Source organism: Globicephala melas, chromosome 20 (assembly GCF_963455315.2).
Source record: "Globicephala melas chromosome 20, mGloMel1.2, whole genome shotgun sequence".
NCBI lineage: Eukaryota > Metazoa > Chordata > Mammalia > Artiodactyla > Delphinidae > Globicephala > Globicephala melas.
This window is the reverse complement of record NC_083333.1, coordinates 5,517,398-5,532,555: the sequence shown is the minus strand read 5'-3', so window position 1 is coordinate 5,532,555 and position 15,158 is coordinate 5,517,398. Positions and strand designations below refer to the sequence as shown.

Genomic DNA, 15,158 nt, shown 5'->3' with positions numbered 1-15,158 from the left:
TAATGGTTCTATGAGTCAATCAACATCAATAGATAAAATCAATAAGTAGACAACTGGCGTGAAAATTTTTATAAAATAGATACCTCCTTAAGCTGTTCTTTTCGAAGTTTATATTCTCTTTTCTGGGACTCCAAAAAGCTGTTTAGTTCTTTCTTCTGTTGGGCCTGAATATGTTGCTGAAACTTTTTCTCTTCATTGGCCATCACTTTAGCCTATGGGAAATTTAAAAAATGGATCAAATTAGTTAAGTAGATTCAAAGCAACAGTTTAATATATACCACTAAGGATATTTTTACCCTTAAGAACATAAAATCAGTATAAGCATTACCAATACCAATTACTCAGCATCTTATTATTTGAATTTCAGAGAACCAGTAAAATGGAACTCATCTTTAATATGTTGATCTTTTACAAAATCAAAATGTTTTCACCTTTTTAAAAATTTTACATGTCCTCCCCCAAGAAAATAAAACAGATATATATCTATCCACAAATATAATTAAGTAATGACCTTTTATCTAGATTGATTTGTATATTAAATAATGTAATATACTCCTCTTCAAATTAAACCCTGACCTTTTTTTTTTTTTTTTTTTTTTTTTTTTTGCGGTACGCGGGCCTCTCACTGCTGTGGCCTCTCCCGTTGCGGAGCACAGGCTCTGGACGCGCAGGCTCAGCGGCCATGGCTCACGGGCCTAGCCGCTCCACGGCATATGGGATCTTCCTGGACTGGGGCACGAACCCGTGTCCCCTGCATCGGCAGGTGGACTCTCAACCACTGCGCCACCAGGGAAGCCCCAAAACCCTGACCTTTAACTTATATATTAAGTAATATGAAAATATTAAATATTAGATACATATCATACTGTTTTATTTTTGATTATATAGGCAATGCATATTCATTGTAGATCATTTAGGAAATACAAGAAAACACAAAAAAATCTTGTATGATTTTACCACCCGGAGATAACCAATATAAACATTTTGGCGCACACCCTTCCTATTTACTTCTATGCATACATACATTTTAAATAAATCTGTAATCATATTGCACATCCTGTTTCATGATTTGCTTTTCTAAATATGTATCTACCTCTTCCCGAGTTATTAAAAATACTACCCCATGTCCAACAGGATTCTAAATATCTATACATTCTTTCATCAAATTACTTCAAAAGCAAATAATTATTTACTCTGTAAATTATTTTGCCAAATTCTCTATTATGAGAGAGTAGTTCTTCTATTTTAGGGGGAAAGGCTGAACAGGGTAACTATAATAAATAATGCCTCAATGTGGACAAGCCAGACACATTTCTAGATATTGTGTGAATTTACAGAGAAGCTTACATTTTACCTGACAAGTGTGACTATCAAAATAAAATTTAACTGATGGGACATCAAAAACATTAAAAGAAAAGGTCTCACGTAACAAGAATCCTAAAAAAATATACTTAAATCATATAGTAAAATGACACTTATTTGTAAAAAAACAAATGGGCTGGGACTTCCCTGGTTGTCCAGTGGTTAAGAATCGGCCTTCCAATGCAGGGGACGCAGGTTCAATCCCTGGTTGGGGAACTAAGATCCCACATGCTGCAAGGCAACTAAGTCCACGTGCCTCCACTAGAGAGCCCGCGTATGGCAAACTACAGAGTCCACGGGCTCTGGAGCCCACGTGCCACAACTACAGAGCCCATGCACTCTCGAGCCCATGCACCACAACCAGACAGAAGCCTGTGAGCCGCAACGAAGACCCCGGGCGCCACAACGAAAGATCCCACGTGCCGCAACCAAGACCCAACACAGCCATAAATGAAAAAAAAACACCAAAAAACAAATGGGCTGGGACTTCCCTAGTGGTGCAGTGGTTAAGAATCCGCCTGCCAATGCAGGGGACACGGGTTCGAGCCCTGGTCTGGGAAGATCCCACATGCCACAGAGCAATGAAGCCTGTGTGCCAGAACCACTGAGCCTGAGCTCTAGAGCCTGTGAACCACAACTACTGAGCCTGTGTGCCACAACTACTGAAACCCGCACGCCTAGAGCCCGTGCTCTGCAACAAGAGAAGCCCTGAACTGCAACAAAGAGTAGCCCCCGCTCGCTGCAATTAGAGAAAGCCTGCGTTCAGCAATGAAGACCCAATGCAGCCATAAATAAATAAATATTTTTTAAAAAACCCACAAATGGGCTAAATCTTAATCTGAACCTCTTTTATTATCTCTAACATTCTCTATAATCTTCAATTATTCTCTGATATTAAAATGCTGCTATAAATTTAAGATAGGTCTCCAAAAATCACAGAGAAGAGAATCATGAATGATTTTTCGAGACCTAAATCACCTATTGATAGGTGATTAACAAACTCCTCAGATAATCAGGGTACCTAGGGCCTAGAATGGTTGCATGATTTACCCACTGTGATACTATAAAACTATCAGTGTCAGGAAATAATCCCACATCTGTTGCTTCCCAGACTCAGTACTTAATATTACACAATTTATATAAATGTTTCTTCTTTTCCCCAACTGATTTGCTTGGTTCTGGGGAAGATATATCCTAACATCACAATGCCATCTTGGTTAATTCTGAGATGGTTACAATCTAGAGTAAATAAAATAGTAATACTGAATTGGCCACCTCTTTTTCCATAGCAGCCTGATGTTTCTTGATAAGTTTCTCCATTTCTGCAGCAAAATTGTTACGTTGTGTTTCAAGATCTTTGTCTAATCTGAGGCGATGTTCATCCATCTCAGCCTTTAACTTATTTTCTAGAGTCATCAGCTGCTTTTGATGTTGCCTCCTCATTCTCTTATAGCCAGACATTTGTTCTCTAAGCTCAGAGTCCTGCTCATGTTCTTGCATTTGCCTTGTAACCTAGACACACAAACAATGGAGAGAAAAGAATAAAATTAAGGAAAACATTTTTATTTCAGAAGCATTTTAGAGCACTCTACTACTTAGCCAAGTAGACAATCACTGTAAGAGATTCCAGTGAGCAGTTTCCAATTAAATTTCCAGGCGGTCTCCTAAAGAAATAGACACGCTGGTTCTAAAATTTATATTGGAATGTAAAGGACCTACAATAGCCAAAACAATCTTGAGGGAAAAAAAGTTGGAAGACACACATTTCAGTAATCCAAACAATGTGGAATTGGTGGAAGAATAGGCTGAACAGATCAAAGGAACAGAATAAAATCTAGAAATAGACCCAAATATATTTAGTCAATTGATTTTCCACCAAAAAGTCAATTCAAAGAGGAAAAAATGTGTTATCAAATTCTGCGGACGCAACTGGTTCTCTGTATATAAAAGCAAAAACAAAAATCTTGACTTCTGTATCACTCTATATACAAAAATTGAGAATGATTTGACATAAACACAAAATCCAGAATCATAAAGTAGAAAAAAACCCAAAATATCTTCATGACCATAGCGCAGGCAAATATTTCTTGGGCAGGACACAAAAAGCACTGACTATAAAGACAAAAATGTATAAACTGATTTTTTAAATTAAGGTGAAATTCACATAATATAAAATTAATCATTTTAAAGTGAACAACCCAGCAGCATTTAGTATATTCACGATGTTAGGCAACCACCACCTCTATATACTTAAAAGACAGCTGTTATGCAGCTGCTCCCCATTCTCCCCTTTTGGTAACCACCAACCTGTTTTCTGTCTCTATGGATTTATCTACTCTGGATATTTCATATAAATAGCATCATATGTGACCTTTTGTGTCTGGCTTCTTTAATTTAGCATGTTTTCAAGGTTCATCCATGTTGTATATAGCATGTATCAGTATTTCATTCCTTTTTATAGCTAAATAATATTCCATTATTTGCATATACCATAATTTGTTTATCCATTCATCCACTGGTGAATATTAATATCTGTGTTGTTTCCACTTTTTGGGTATTGTGAATAGTGCTGCTGTGAACATGTGTGTAGTGTACTTGTTTGAGTAACTGTTTTCAATTCTTTTGGGTATATACCTAGTAGTAGAACAGCTGGGTCATGTGGTAAATCTATGTTTAACTTTTTGAGGCATCATCAACTGTTTTCCACAGCAGCTGAACCATTTTACATTCCTACCAGCAATATACAGGAGTTCCAATTTCTCTGCACTCTCTCCAACACTTGTTATTTTGGTTTTTTTCCTTTTCTTTTCCTTTTTAAATTCATTTTTATTTATTTTTTAAATTTCTTTTTTTTTGTGGTACACAGGGCCCCTCACCGTTGTGGCCTCTCCCGTTGCAGAGCACAGGCTCCAGATGCGCAGGCTCAGCGGCCATGGCTCACGGGCCTAGCCGCTCTGCAGCATGCGGGATCCTCCCAGACCAGGGTATGAACCCACGTCCCCTGCATCGGCAGGCGGACTCTCAACCACTGCGCCACCAGGGAAGCCCTTTCCTTTTTTTTTTTTTTTTTTTGCGGTACGCGGGCCTCTCACCGCTGTGGCCTCTCCCGTTGCGGAGCACAGGCTCCGGATGCGCAGGCTCAGCAGCCATGGCTCACGGGCCCAGCCGCTCCATGGCACGTGGGATCCTCCCGGACCTGGGCACGAACCCGTGTCCCCTGCATCGGCAGGCGGACTCTCAACCACTGCGCCACCAGGGAAGCCCTCCTTTTTTTAAAAGATATTTGTACCTTCCTGTTCACTGCAGCATTATTATTATTTTTTAAAATTTATTTATTTTGGGTTGCATTGGGTCTTCATTGCTGCACGCAAGCTTTCTCTAGTTGCAGCAAGTGGGGGCTACTCTTTCTTGTGGTGCACAGGCTTCTCACTGCAATGGCTTCTCTTGCTGCGGAGCATGGGCTCTAGGCGTGCGGGCTTAAATAGTTGCAGCATGCAGGCTCAATAGTTATGGCTCATGGGCTCTAGAGCACAGGCTCAGTAGTTGTAGCACACGGGCTTAGTTGCTCTGCAGCATGTGGGATCTCCCCGCACCAGGGCTCAAACCCATGTCCCCTACATTTGCAGGCGGATTCTTAACCACTGTGCCACCAGGGAAGGCCCTCTTTTTTTAAAAAAATAGCCATCCTAGTGGATGTGAGGTGGTACCTCTTTGTGGTTTTGATTTGCATTTCCCAAATGACAAATGATATTGAGCACTTTTCATGTGCTTGTTAGCGACTTGTATTACATTCTTCGCAGAAATGTTTATTCAAGTCCTTTACCTATGTTTTAATTTGGTTGTTTAAATTGGAATTTAAAACTAAATAATTTTAACCTCTCATCAAGACAACAGTAAGAAAAAGACTAGGTAAACCACAGATGAAGAGAAAACATTTGCAAGATATATATGAGATATAATACTTGTATCCAGACTATACAAAGAACTCGTACAAATCAATATTATAATGTGAACATCTGAGTAAGAAACCAGGCAAAAGAGTTGAAGAGACACTTCACTAAAGAAGATATATGAACAGACAATAAGCACATGAAAAGGTGCTTATTATGGTGACATCTTTAGTCACAGGGAAATGCAAAAAACAAACAAAATAATCCACTATGAGATTCTATTTCACACCCACTACAATGGCTAAAAAAAGTGACAACACCAAATGCTGGAGCGGATATAGATCAACTGGAACTCTTACACATTGCTGATAGGCACGTGTAATGGTACAACCATTTTGGAAAACTTTTTTTTTTTTTTTTTTGCGGTACGCGGGCCCCTCACTGTTGTGGCCTCTCCCGCCATGGAGCACAGGCTCTGGACACGCAGGCTCAGCGGCCATGGCTCACGGGTCTAGCCGCTCCGCGGCATGTGGGATCCTCGGACCGGGGCATGAACCCGTGTCCCCTGCATCGGCAGGCGGACTCTCAACCACTGCGCCACCAGGGAAGCCCTGGAAAACTTTTTGACAGAGGAAGTTAAACATATATATACCCCATGACTCAGCAATTCTACTCTTAGGTATTTACCAAAAAGAAATTAAAACATAATGTTCACATAAAGGCTTGTATAAAAATGTTTATAACAATCTTATGGGTAATAGCCCCAAACAGGAATCAAACCAAGTGTTCCTCAATAGAAGAATGGATTAAAAAATTGTGGTATATTCACACAATGGAAATATATTTACAGTAATAAAAAAGAATGAACTTTGATGAACACAATATAGATGAATCTCAGAAACATTAAGCTGAGCAAAATAAGCCAGACACAAAAGAGTACATTCTGTGTGATTCCACCTATATAAAATCCAAAAACAGTTAGAACTAACAATAGTGAAGAAACGGAAAGTGGTGGTCATGAGAGTGGAGACTTGACTAAAGAGGGGTATGAGGGAACTTTGTGGGATGACAATAAATTTTAATTTTTTTTTTTTTAGTCGATGGTTAACATAATGTGTACCACTAAAAATACTTCAAATTGAATACCTAAGATCTACGCATTTTATTGTATGAAAAAAATCCAAGGCATAAGTCAGCCTGAGTTATGGTACGTGGTAATCATATTGAATAATATAGTTACTCATATCTTTGTACACAAATATACCTACTCTCTGAATGTTTTACTTGAAATAAATGGACTTACTAGGTTTAAGGATATGGATCTTAAGTTTTCTAAAACTTTTTTTTTTTAATTTATTTATTTTTGGCTGTGTTGGGTCTTTGTTGCTGCGCACAGGCTTTCTCTACTTGTGGTGAGCGGGGCTACTCTTTGTTGCGGTACAAGGGCTTCTCATTGCAGTGGCTTCTCTTGTTGCAGAGCACGGGCTCTAGGCACGCAGGCTTCAATAGTTGCAGCACACAGGCTCAGGAGTTGTGGCTCACGGGCTCTAGAGCACAGGCTCAGTAATTGTGGCGCAGGGGCTTAGTTGCTCCACGGCATGTGGGATCTTCCCGGACCAGGGCTCGAACCCGTGTCCCCTGCATTGGCAGGCGGATTCTCAACCACTGCGCCACCAGGGAAGCCCTAAAGCCATAACTTTTTAAGACTGTCCTTACGGAACTCCCTGGCGGTCCAGTGGTTAGGACTCCTGGTTGGAGAATTAACATCTGCAAGTCATGCAGCGCAGCACAACTAACTAACTAACTAACTAATTAACTGACTAAATAAATAAATAGTGTCCTTAATTAATTTGAGGGAGCCAAAATTTGAGACAGAAGGCTTGCTTGGGAAACACTTAATATGTGCCCAGTCACAAAGATGTTTTCCCACAAGCTGGCCCCTGTCCAGGTATTTATTAAAATAGTCATGAAAAAATTAAGCAATCATTGTTTGCTACTTGCTCTCTTCAAAGAATTATTTACATGTTGTAGAATAGTAGGAATGACTTGACTTATGGCAGGGGATGGTGTTCTTGACCTTAGACATCATTCAGATTCATGGGCCACAGCATGGGATTTATAAGATCTGCTATGTAGTTGATAATTCAGATAACTCCCATATATTTTTTTCTTTCTGTCATATTTTCTACTAACCTATTTTCCCTTTGATATCTTAACGTATTTTCTTTCTATCCCTAGTAAGTATCCTTTATCATGTTTTGGACTTACATATCTGACTGATTAGGGTTATGAGTACCCCAGTAAAACAACATCCTTGTAATGAACAAATAATCCATTTTTATTATTTGGGAAATCAGAAGAACTACATTTTGAGTACATCAAATTGGATTACCTGCTATTTCCCAAACATCCCCTCCCTCATTTTGGTCAATTCTTAGGTGGAAATTACATTTTTCCTCTCCCCTGCGCCTAAAACCAACTAATTATTAAAGGCTCAGATGATTTATTTTATAAATACTCCCTTTATGCCCCGATTCAAAGGTAATCTGAATTCCTATTTAGTACCTTTTAGCCCTCTCAAGCTAATTCAATATATTCAAATATATTTCTTATTTGTGTACACATCTCTCAGAGTGCTTTGTATAATATCTTTCTCATAAGAGGTAATTAAATGTTAAATAAATGTTTTGCAAAATAAACCCAGAATAAAAAAAAAAAAGAGATAATTATACTTGAGTATAGGTGCCAAGGTCCAACATGAAAAATATATTTCTAATTTGCAGTAGTACATACCAGTGATGCCGTCCGTATAGTAGCAAAGTGTTCTCGATTACGGTAATGTGATTTATGACGAGATACTTGGGGTGGAGATTGTGGATCTGATGCCCTTGTTCTAGGATCTCCCTCTTCTCTGTAATTTTCTTCCTCCTAGGCAAAGAAACAGACATTACGACCTAAGGCCAACACAGTTCACGTGAACTTTCAAGAAAGTTAAAGTTTAAACACAACTTGATCAATAAATCTCAAAGACATAATCTTAAAAAGCAAAAACAAAAAATGGGAATGCTGACATTTTATTTTCAACACAATTTGGATCAGGAGACATTATTTCCTCAGTGTATGAAATAGCACACAGATTCATGATAAGGAAATGTATATGGCTAGAGTTATTAACAGTCATTAAATGCAAAATTAAAAAGTTTTAACATAACTTAAAAACGAAGATAATAAAGCATGCAGCCAGTATTTTAAACAGCAGTAATAAAATTAATTACTCTAAGGCTCTTGGGCTTTAAAAGTAATAATATAGTTTAAAAAGATCTTTATAATACTTCTGCCATTTGTCCAAGTAAACAAAAAATAGTTATACAAATTTTGAGAACTTATGTCTTTCTTGACATATACCTTAGTTCATTAACTGAAGAGGAAGTCAACTAGCAACCAACTAATTGTGGGAATAATCTTTTTACAGCTAATCCTCTTACCTAAGAATATAAAAATTAAACATGGTTTTTCCCTAAATAACACTACTTAACTAAATCATTCTTGAAAACTGTGTGTTAAAACATTTGTAATATAAATTTTTCCATTTTAACCATTTTTACGTATACAATTCAGGGGCGCTGATTACATTTTCAATGCTGTGCCACCATCCCCACTATTTCCCAAACTTTTCCATCATCCCGAATGGAAATTTTGTATCCATTAGCAAAAATTCTCCATTTCATCCTTCAGTCAGCCCCAGGTAACCTCTAATCCACTTTCTGTCTCTATGAATTTGCCTATTCTAGATAGTTCATATAAGTGGAATTATACATTATTTGTCCTTTTACATCTGACGTATATCACTTAGCATAATGTTTTCAAGGTTCACTAATGTTGTAGCATATATCAGAATTTCATTCCTTTTTACAGCTGAAAAATATTCATCGTATGTATATACCATGGTTTTGTTTATCCATTGATCTGTTGAGGAACACCTGGATTGGTTCCACCTTTTAGCTATTGTTCCTAATAACTTTCTAGGTAACACTAAGCTGTGAAGTTTAAAAGGAAGCATTCCTATTAACTGCTAAAAGGAGTTATCTGATCTTCAAATATTTTCAAGAAAATTCAAAATGTTGCATTTGAAAGTATGAAGACTAATGTACTAAACACCAGTATTTCCTAAACCCAGAATTTATACTTTTCTTTAATTACACTATATCTTAAAGATGTAAACATTATGGATAACGCAAAAGTCACTTTTGGTCACCACCCATCCTAACCCATTCTCCCACTCTTCAAAGGCAACTGTTATATTATAATGAATTTCATTAGTAAACCTACTAGTTTTTTTTTAATCTACTGTTTTTAAATACTTTATTTTCCATCTAAGTAACTTCAAATAATACATTATACATAGCATTTCTGTATTTTTTCTTCTAAGATTTTTAAAAATATTCTTTTTGTATTCTCAAAACATTAGTTTCCCAAATGCAGACATTACATTGGGAATTAACAAGCCTACTGCCATTCTAAAATAAGTTACCTAAAATTGTTCAAAACTTCTGAAACAGCAAAGAAAATAAAAGAAAAATCTCGAAGGGGATTAGGAACCAAGATGGCGAAATAGAAGGACGCGCTCTCACTCCCTCTTGCGAGAACACCAGAATCACAACTAGCTGCTGGACAATCATCGACAGGAAGACACAGGAACCCACCAAAAAAGACACCCCACATCCAAAGAAGAAGCCACAATGAGATGGTAGGAGGGGCACAATCACAGTAAAATCAAATGTCCTAACTGCTGGGTGGGTGACTCACAGACTGGAGAACACTTTTACCACAGAAGTCCACCCACTCGAGGGAAGGTTCTGAGCCCCACGTCAGGTTCCCAACCTGGGGGTCTGGCAACGGGAGGAGGAATTCCTCGAGAATCAGACTTTGAAGCCTAGTGGGATTTGACTGCAGGACTTCGACAGGACTGGGGGAAACAGAGACTCCCCCACTCTTGCTGGAGGAATCAGACTTCCTGACTTCAGACTATACTACAAAGCTACAGTAATCAAGACAATATGGTCCTGGCACAAAAACAGAAACATAGATCAATGGAACAAGATAGAAAGCCCAGAGATAAACCCATGCACTTACGGTCAACTAATCTATGACAAAGGAGGCGAGGATATACAATGGAGAAAAGACAGTCTCTTCAATAAGTGGTGCTGGGAAAACTGGACAGCTACATGTAAAAGAATGAAATTAGAACACTACCTAACACCATACACAAAAATAAACTCAAAATGGATTAGTGACCTAAATGTAAGACCGGACACTATAAAACTCTTAGAGGAAAACATAGAAAGAACACTCTTTTACATAAATCACAGCAAGATCTTTTTTGATCCACCTCCTAGAGTAATGGAAATAAAAACAAAAATAAACAAATGGGACCTAATGAAACTTAAAAGCTTTTGCACAGCAAAGGAGACTATAAACAAGACGAAAAGACAACCCTCAGAATGGGAGAAAATATTTGCAAACAAATCAATGGACAAAGGATTAATTTCCAAAATATATAAACAGCTCATGCAGCTGAATATTAAAGAAACAAACAATCCAATCCAAAAATGGGCAGAAGACCTAAACAGACATTTCTCCAAAGAAGACATACAGATGGCGAAGAAGCACATGAAAAGCTGCTCAACATCACTAATTATTAGAGAAATGCAAATCAAAACTACAATGAGGTATCACCTCACACCAATTAGAATGGGCATCATCAGAAAATCTACAAACAACAAATGCTGGAGAGGGTGTGGAGAAAAGGGAACCCTCTTGCACTGTTGGTGGGAATGTAAATTGATACAGCCACTATGGAGAACAGTATGGAGGTTCCTTAAAAAACTAAAAATATATTACCATATGATCCAGCAATCCCACTACTGGGCATATACCCAGAGAAAACCATCATTCAAAAAGACACATGCACCCCAACGTTCATTGCAGCACGATTTACAATAGCCAGGTCATGGAAGCAACCTAAATGCACATCGACAGACAAATGGATAAAGAAGATGTGGTACATATATACAATGGAATATTACTCAGCCATGAAAAGGAACGATATTCAGTCATTTGTTGAGACGAGGATGGATCTAGAGACTGTCATACAGAGTGAAGTAAGTCAGAAAGAGAAAAACAAATATCGTATATTAACACATGTATGTGGAACCTAGAAAAATGGTACAGATGAATCGGTTTGCAGGGCAGAAGTTGAGACACAGATGTAGAGAACAAACGTATGGACACCAAGGAGGGAAAGCCGCGGGGTGGGTGGGGATGGTGGTGTGCTGAATTGGGCGATTGGAATTGACATGTATACACTGATGTGTATAGAACTGATGACTAATAAGAACCTGCTGTATAAAAAAATAAATAAAATAAAATACAAAAATCCAGAAAAAAAAAAAAACTCCTCTTAAACTAATCAGATGAAGAAAATTATTTACCAAAGTTGAAATTTTTTTTCACTGAAATCCAAATACTCACAGGTTTTAAATGGATGACAGAACTATTAGACATCACTGTGTGGTCTCCCTCCATCATGTCTAGCTCACTCTTGTCATCCGAGGCATCTGGAAGACTGTTAACACTACTGCTTTGGCTACTGGCACTGATGGACATACTGGGAATAGACTGATTACTTCCAACACTATTCACTGTTCCTGTCCGTCCAACACCATGATCTTGTTCCTAAGGAAAAAGAGCATTAGGTTCAAATATCTGTATCTCTTCCGATTTCTTGAACATAAGCACCAAGCACACTGCTTGGCACACAGTCTTTAGAAAGTCAGAGGTGTATCATGAGACATTTCCTTTATTTGGTGAGACCAGGAAGTTAACCAACTGCTAACAGAAAAATAAACAAATAAAAATGACCAACAGGTAAATAACAAAAACCAAACCAACTGTGTGAAAAAGGCAGTTTATCAGTTCTGGGTTATTTCCAACGTACAGCATGTTCTCTAAATTGTTTGACACTTTTTGAAATTCATTTTTACCACACATCTCATGGGTTATATAGAGAGATTCTGCTCATTTCTCAATGATTCCCATCGTTAAAAGAAGCTTTACTATGTATGCCAATGTGCACTATGAAGGGACTGGATTTAAAGAACACAAAACCCTTTTTTCCCACCTGGGATCTTACACGGGAATTCCGTGTCGGTCCAGTGGTTAGGATTCTGCGCTTCCAAGAAACAAAAGACAAGCCCCAACCTTTAAAAAAAAAAATCCTAGAAACAACTCCTTTTAGTTGTTGTTTTTTTGTTGAAGCCTTTTGAAGTGTATTTTTCTTTCTTATTTAAAATATAGTCTCTAGCCTATCCTTCTACCACCAAATAATTTAATTCCTATTTTTCTGTAAATTAAAAATTATGTATTACATATATATTTAATCACAATCACAAGAATGTTTTTGTGAAGTAACCAGGCAAGCCATGGTATCTGGGTACCAACATTACAATAGTCTTACCATACCAAAATTCTATAAGATATGCAGAATTTAATAAATATGGACACATGGTATATATAGAGGAACTTTTCTTATGTCTCTAGCCTAACAGAGATGCTGTTATAGATTAAACTACATGAGAATCTTATTAATTTCACAACTTTACTTTACCACAACTTTGTTTCATATATCTAGAATAACCCAAAACAATTTTCAAAAGACTATCAAAAGAACTAAAAAATAAAACAAAAATACCCAAAACTGTAGGTTAATAAAATCTTGCATTTTATAGTTCATTAATTACGTAGCACTATTAAAAATAAAAGTAATTAACTGCTGCTCCTAGTTTCAGAATGCAAAGTGATCTCTCTCACTGGAAAACAGAAAAAACAAATCAAAGCTCTGGAATTCTGACAGAAGCAAAGAAGAAAACTGAAAATATTTACAGTAAAAAAGATAGCTTTATATGTATATTTCCATGTGAGAAAGTTCTGTAACATATCCATTGCAAATTTATATTTCCATTCTCCCTAAAAGGCAACAGGGAAAGAACTTGACCTTAAGAGTGACAGCTATTTGAATTTGAACCCATATGGCTCTACCTACAGTGAGTTAACCACTGACCCTTGCTTTTACTCATTTGTAAAATGAGTATTTTAGAACTGCGTAGATGGAATCAAAGTATGCAGAACTGAAAAGAAGTGTCCCTGGAAGAATGCTTGGTAACTTTCTAATGACTTGTGAGTGAGTACTGTCAACTTCCAGAGTCTATAGTTTCAAATACTTTCAAAAGCATGTCCCACACAACTGGACAAGCAGGCAAAAAAAAGGGTTCAGTGTCCAAGATATTTGAGAGGGACCAGATTAAACAAAGTTGAACCAGTTTCTTTAATACAAGACTTCTCAGAGCTTTACTATGTATGCCAATGTGCACTATGAAGGGACTGGATTTAAAGAACACAAAACCCTTTTTTCCCACCTGGGATCTTACAGGACCAGTGTTAAGAAAACACAACCTGAGAACCACTGATGTAAGAGATTCGTGATGTAAAAGACAAGTTGCATAAGTAAAGAAGCCAATGAAGAGAGCTCAATATTTGCATCATTTCTAAATTATTACCTCTTCTTCTTCCTGTGCTTCTACTGCTGGTCCATTATGTGCCTCCTGGAAAAGGAGTTTCTTCATCTTTCGATACTGCAGATTGTCCAGCTCCCTTACTGCATCCTTTGTCCTCTGAATAAGATCTATTAACACCGTTTCAGGGCGCTCCCGAAGAACAAACATGTGCTGGATAAGAGAATGTAAAAGTCAAGTTGAAATCTATATATTTTTCAGTTAGTACAAATGTACCCCTTCTTAGACCCTAGAGATACTATCCTGAATAATCATGATAGATAACGCATATTATCTATAGCTATTTAATTCTATTACATTTCTGACATCTTATATTTATGAAACTGTCATTTACATATATTCACTCTCTGCCTACGTAACTACCCCCGTACATTTTATAAAAACTTTGCACATCATACTTTTGTTGGTCAACTGAAAATGCAGAGTTGAAATGATAAAAGGGTTTAATTAAACACTAAGAGGTAAGTCCAGTTAGAGCCCTAAACAAAGGCTAAATAAAGGTTTACATATTCTTATAACTGTTGATTTCACAGAAAAGGCACGTCAGTTCTGAGTTTTATTAGGTTTCAACAGAAATGCATTTACTGATGGTGAATTATGTAATATAAACCTGGATATTATGGTTTTCTTTGTATGTTGCATAAACAATACTCTTCATAAAACACTAGCAGTTGATTAAAAGCCATTATATTATTAGTGATTTTTACCACTAACATTTAATAAAGCTTAACGTTATCAAATAAAGTAGAAAGAACAATTCCAACTTTAGAATATCACTGCTACATTTTGATACCTTTCTTTTCAGAAATTTTCTATGTATAGACTTTTGTTTTGTAGATACAGTTAGTATATAGATTGCAGAAAGATACCTTCTGTCCTTGAGTTCATGAGATACCCTTGAATTTTTGTAACACTTTTACGTCCTTTGTTAGCCAAATTTATTTCTTCTCTATGCAGAGTCCTAACTATATCATATTTGATTCTACTTTCACTATCATAAGTATTGTTATTTCAAACTCATAAACATGATGCCTACAGAATATTTCATCAAATCTTTATGCCATAATTTTTTAACCATTACCCTAATTCTGGACAGTTTATTTCCAACTTTTAATTCTGAGATAAATAGCTTCATATGTAAAAAACACCTTTTTTCTATTAATTTTTTTCTTTATGATGGATTGTGAAAGAAATGTCATTAGGCCAAAGGGAAAGAAGCACTTGATAGCTACTTCCTATCGTTTCCAATAAGGCTGTGCCAATACACACTATGGAC

At 37.0% G+C, this 15,158-nt stretch overlaps 1 protein-coding gene across 1 annotated transcript in view; it reads right to left on the bottom strand.

The window, feature by feature from the left end:
• The window catches only part of TAOK1 (TAO kinase 1), a 149,000-nt gene that overhangs the window by 27,280 nt on the left and 106,562 nt on the right, over nt 1–15,158 (bottom strand). Inside the window, exons 11-15 of the mRNA XM_030861930.2 lie at nt 13,868–14,035; nt 11,784–11,987; nt 8,046–8,180; nt 2,638–2,874; nt 84–212 (exon numbers count right to left, since the gene is read on the bottom strand). Of these exons, the coding sequence (XP_030717790.1) occupies nt 84–212; nt 2,638–2,874; nt 8,046–8,180; nt 11,784–11,987; nt 13,868–14,035 (873 nt within the window). The remainder of the gene's footprint in view (nt 1–83; nt 213–2,637; nt 2,875–8,045; nt 8,181–11,783; nt 11,988–13,867; nt 14,036–15,158) is intronic.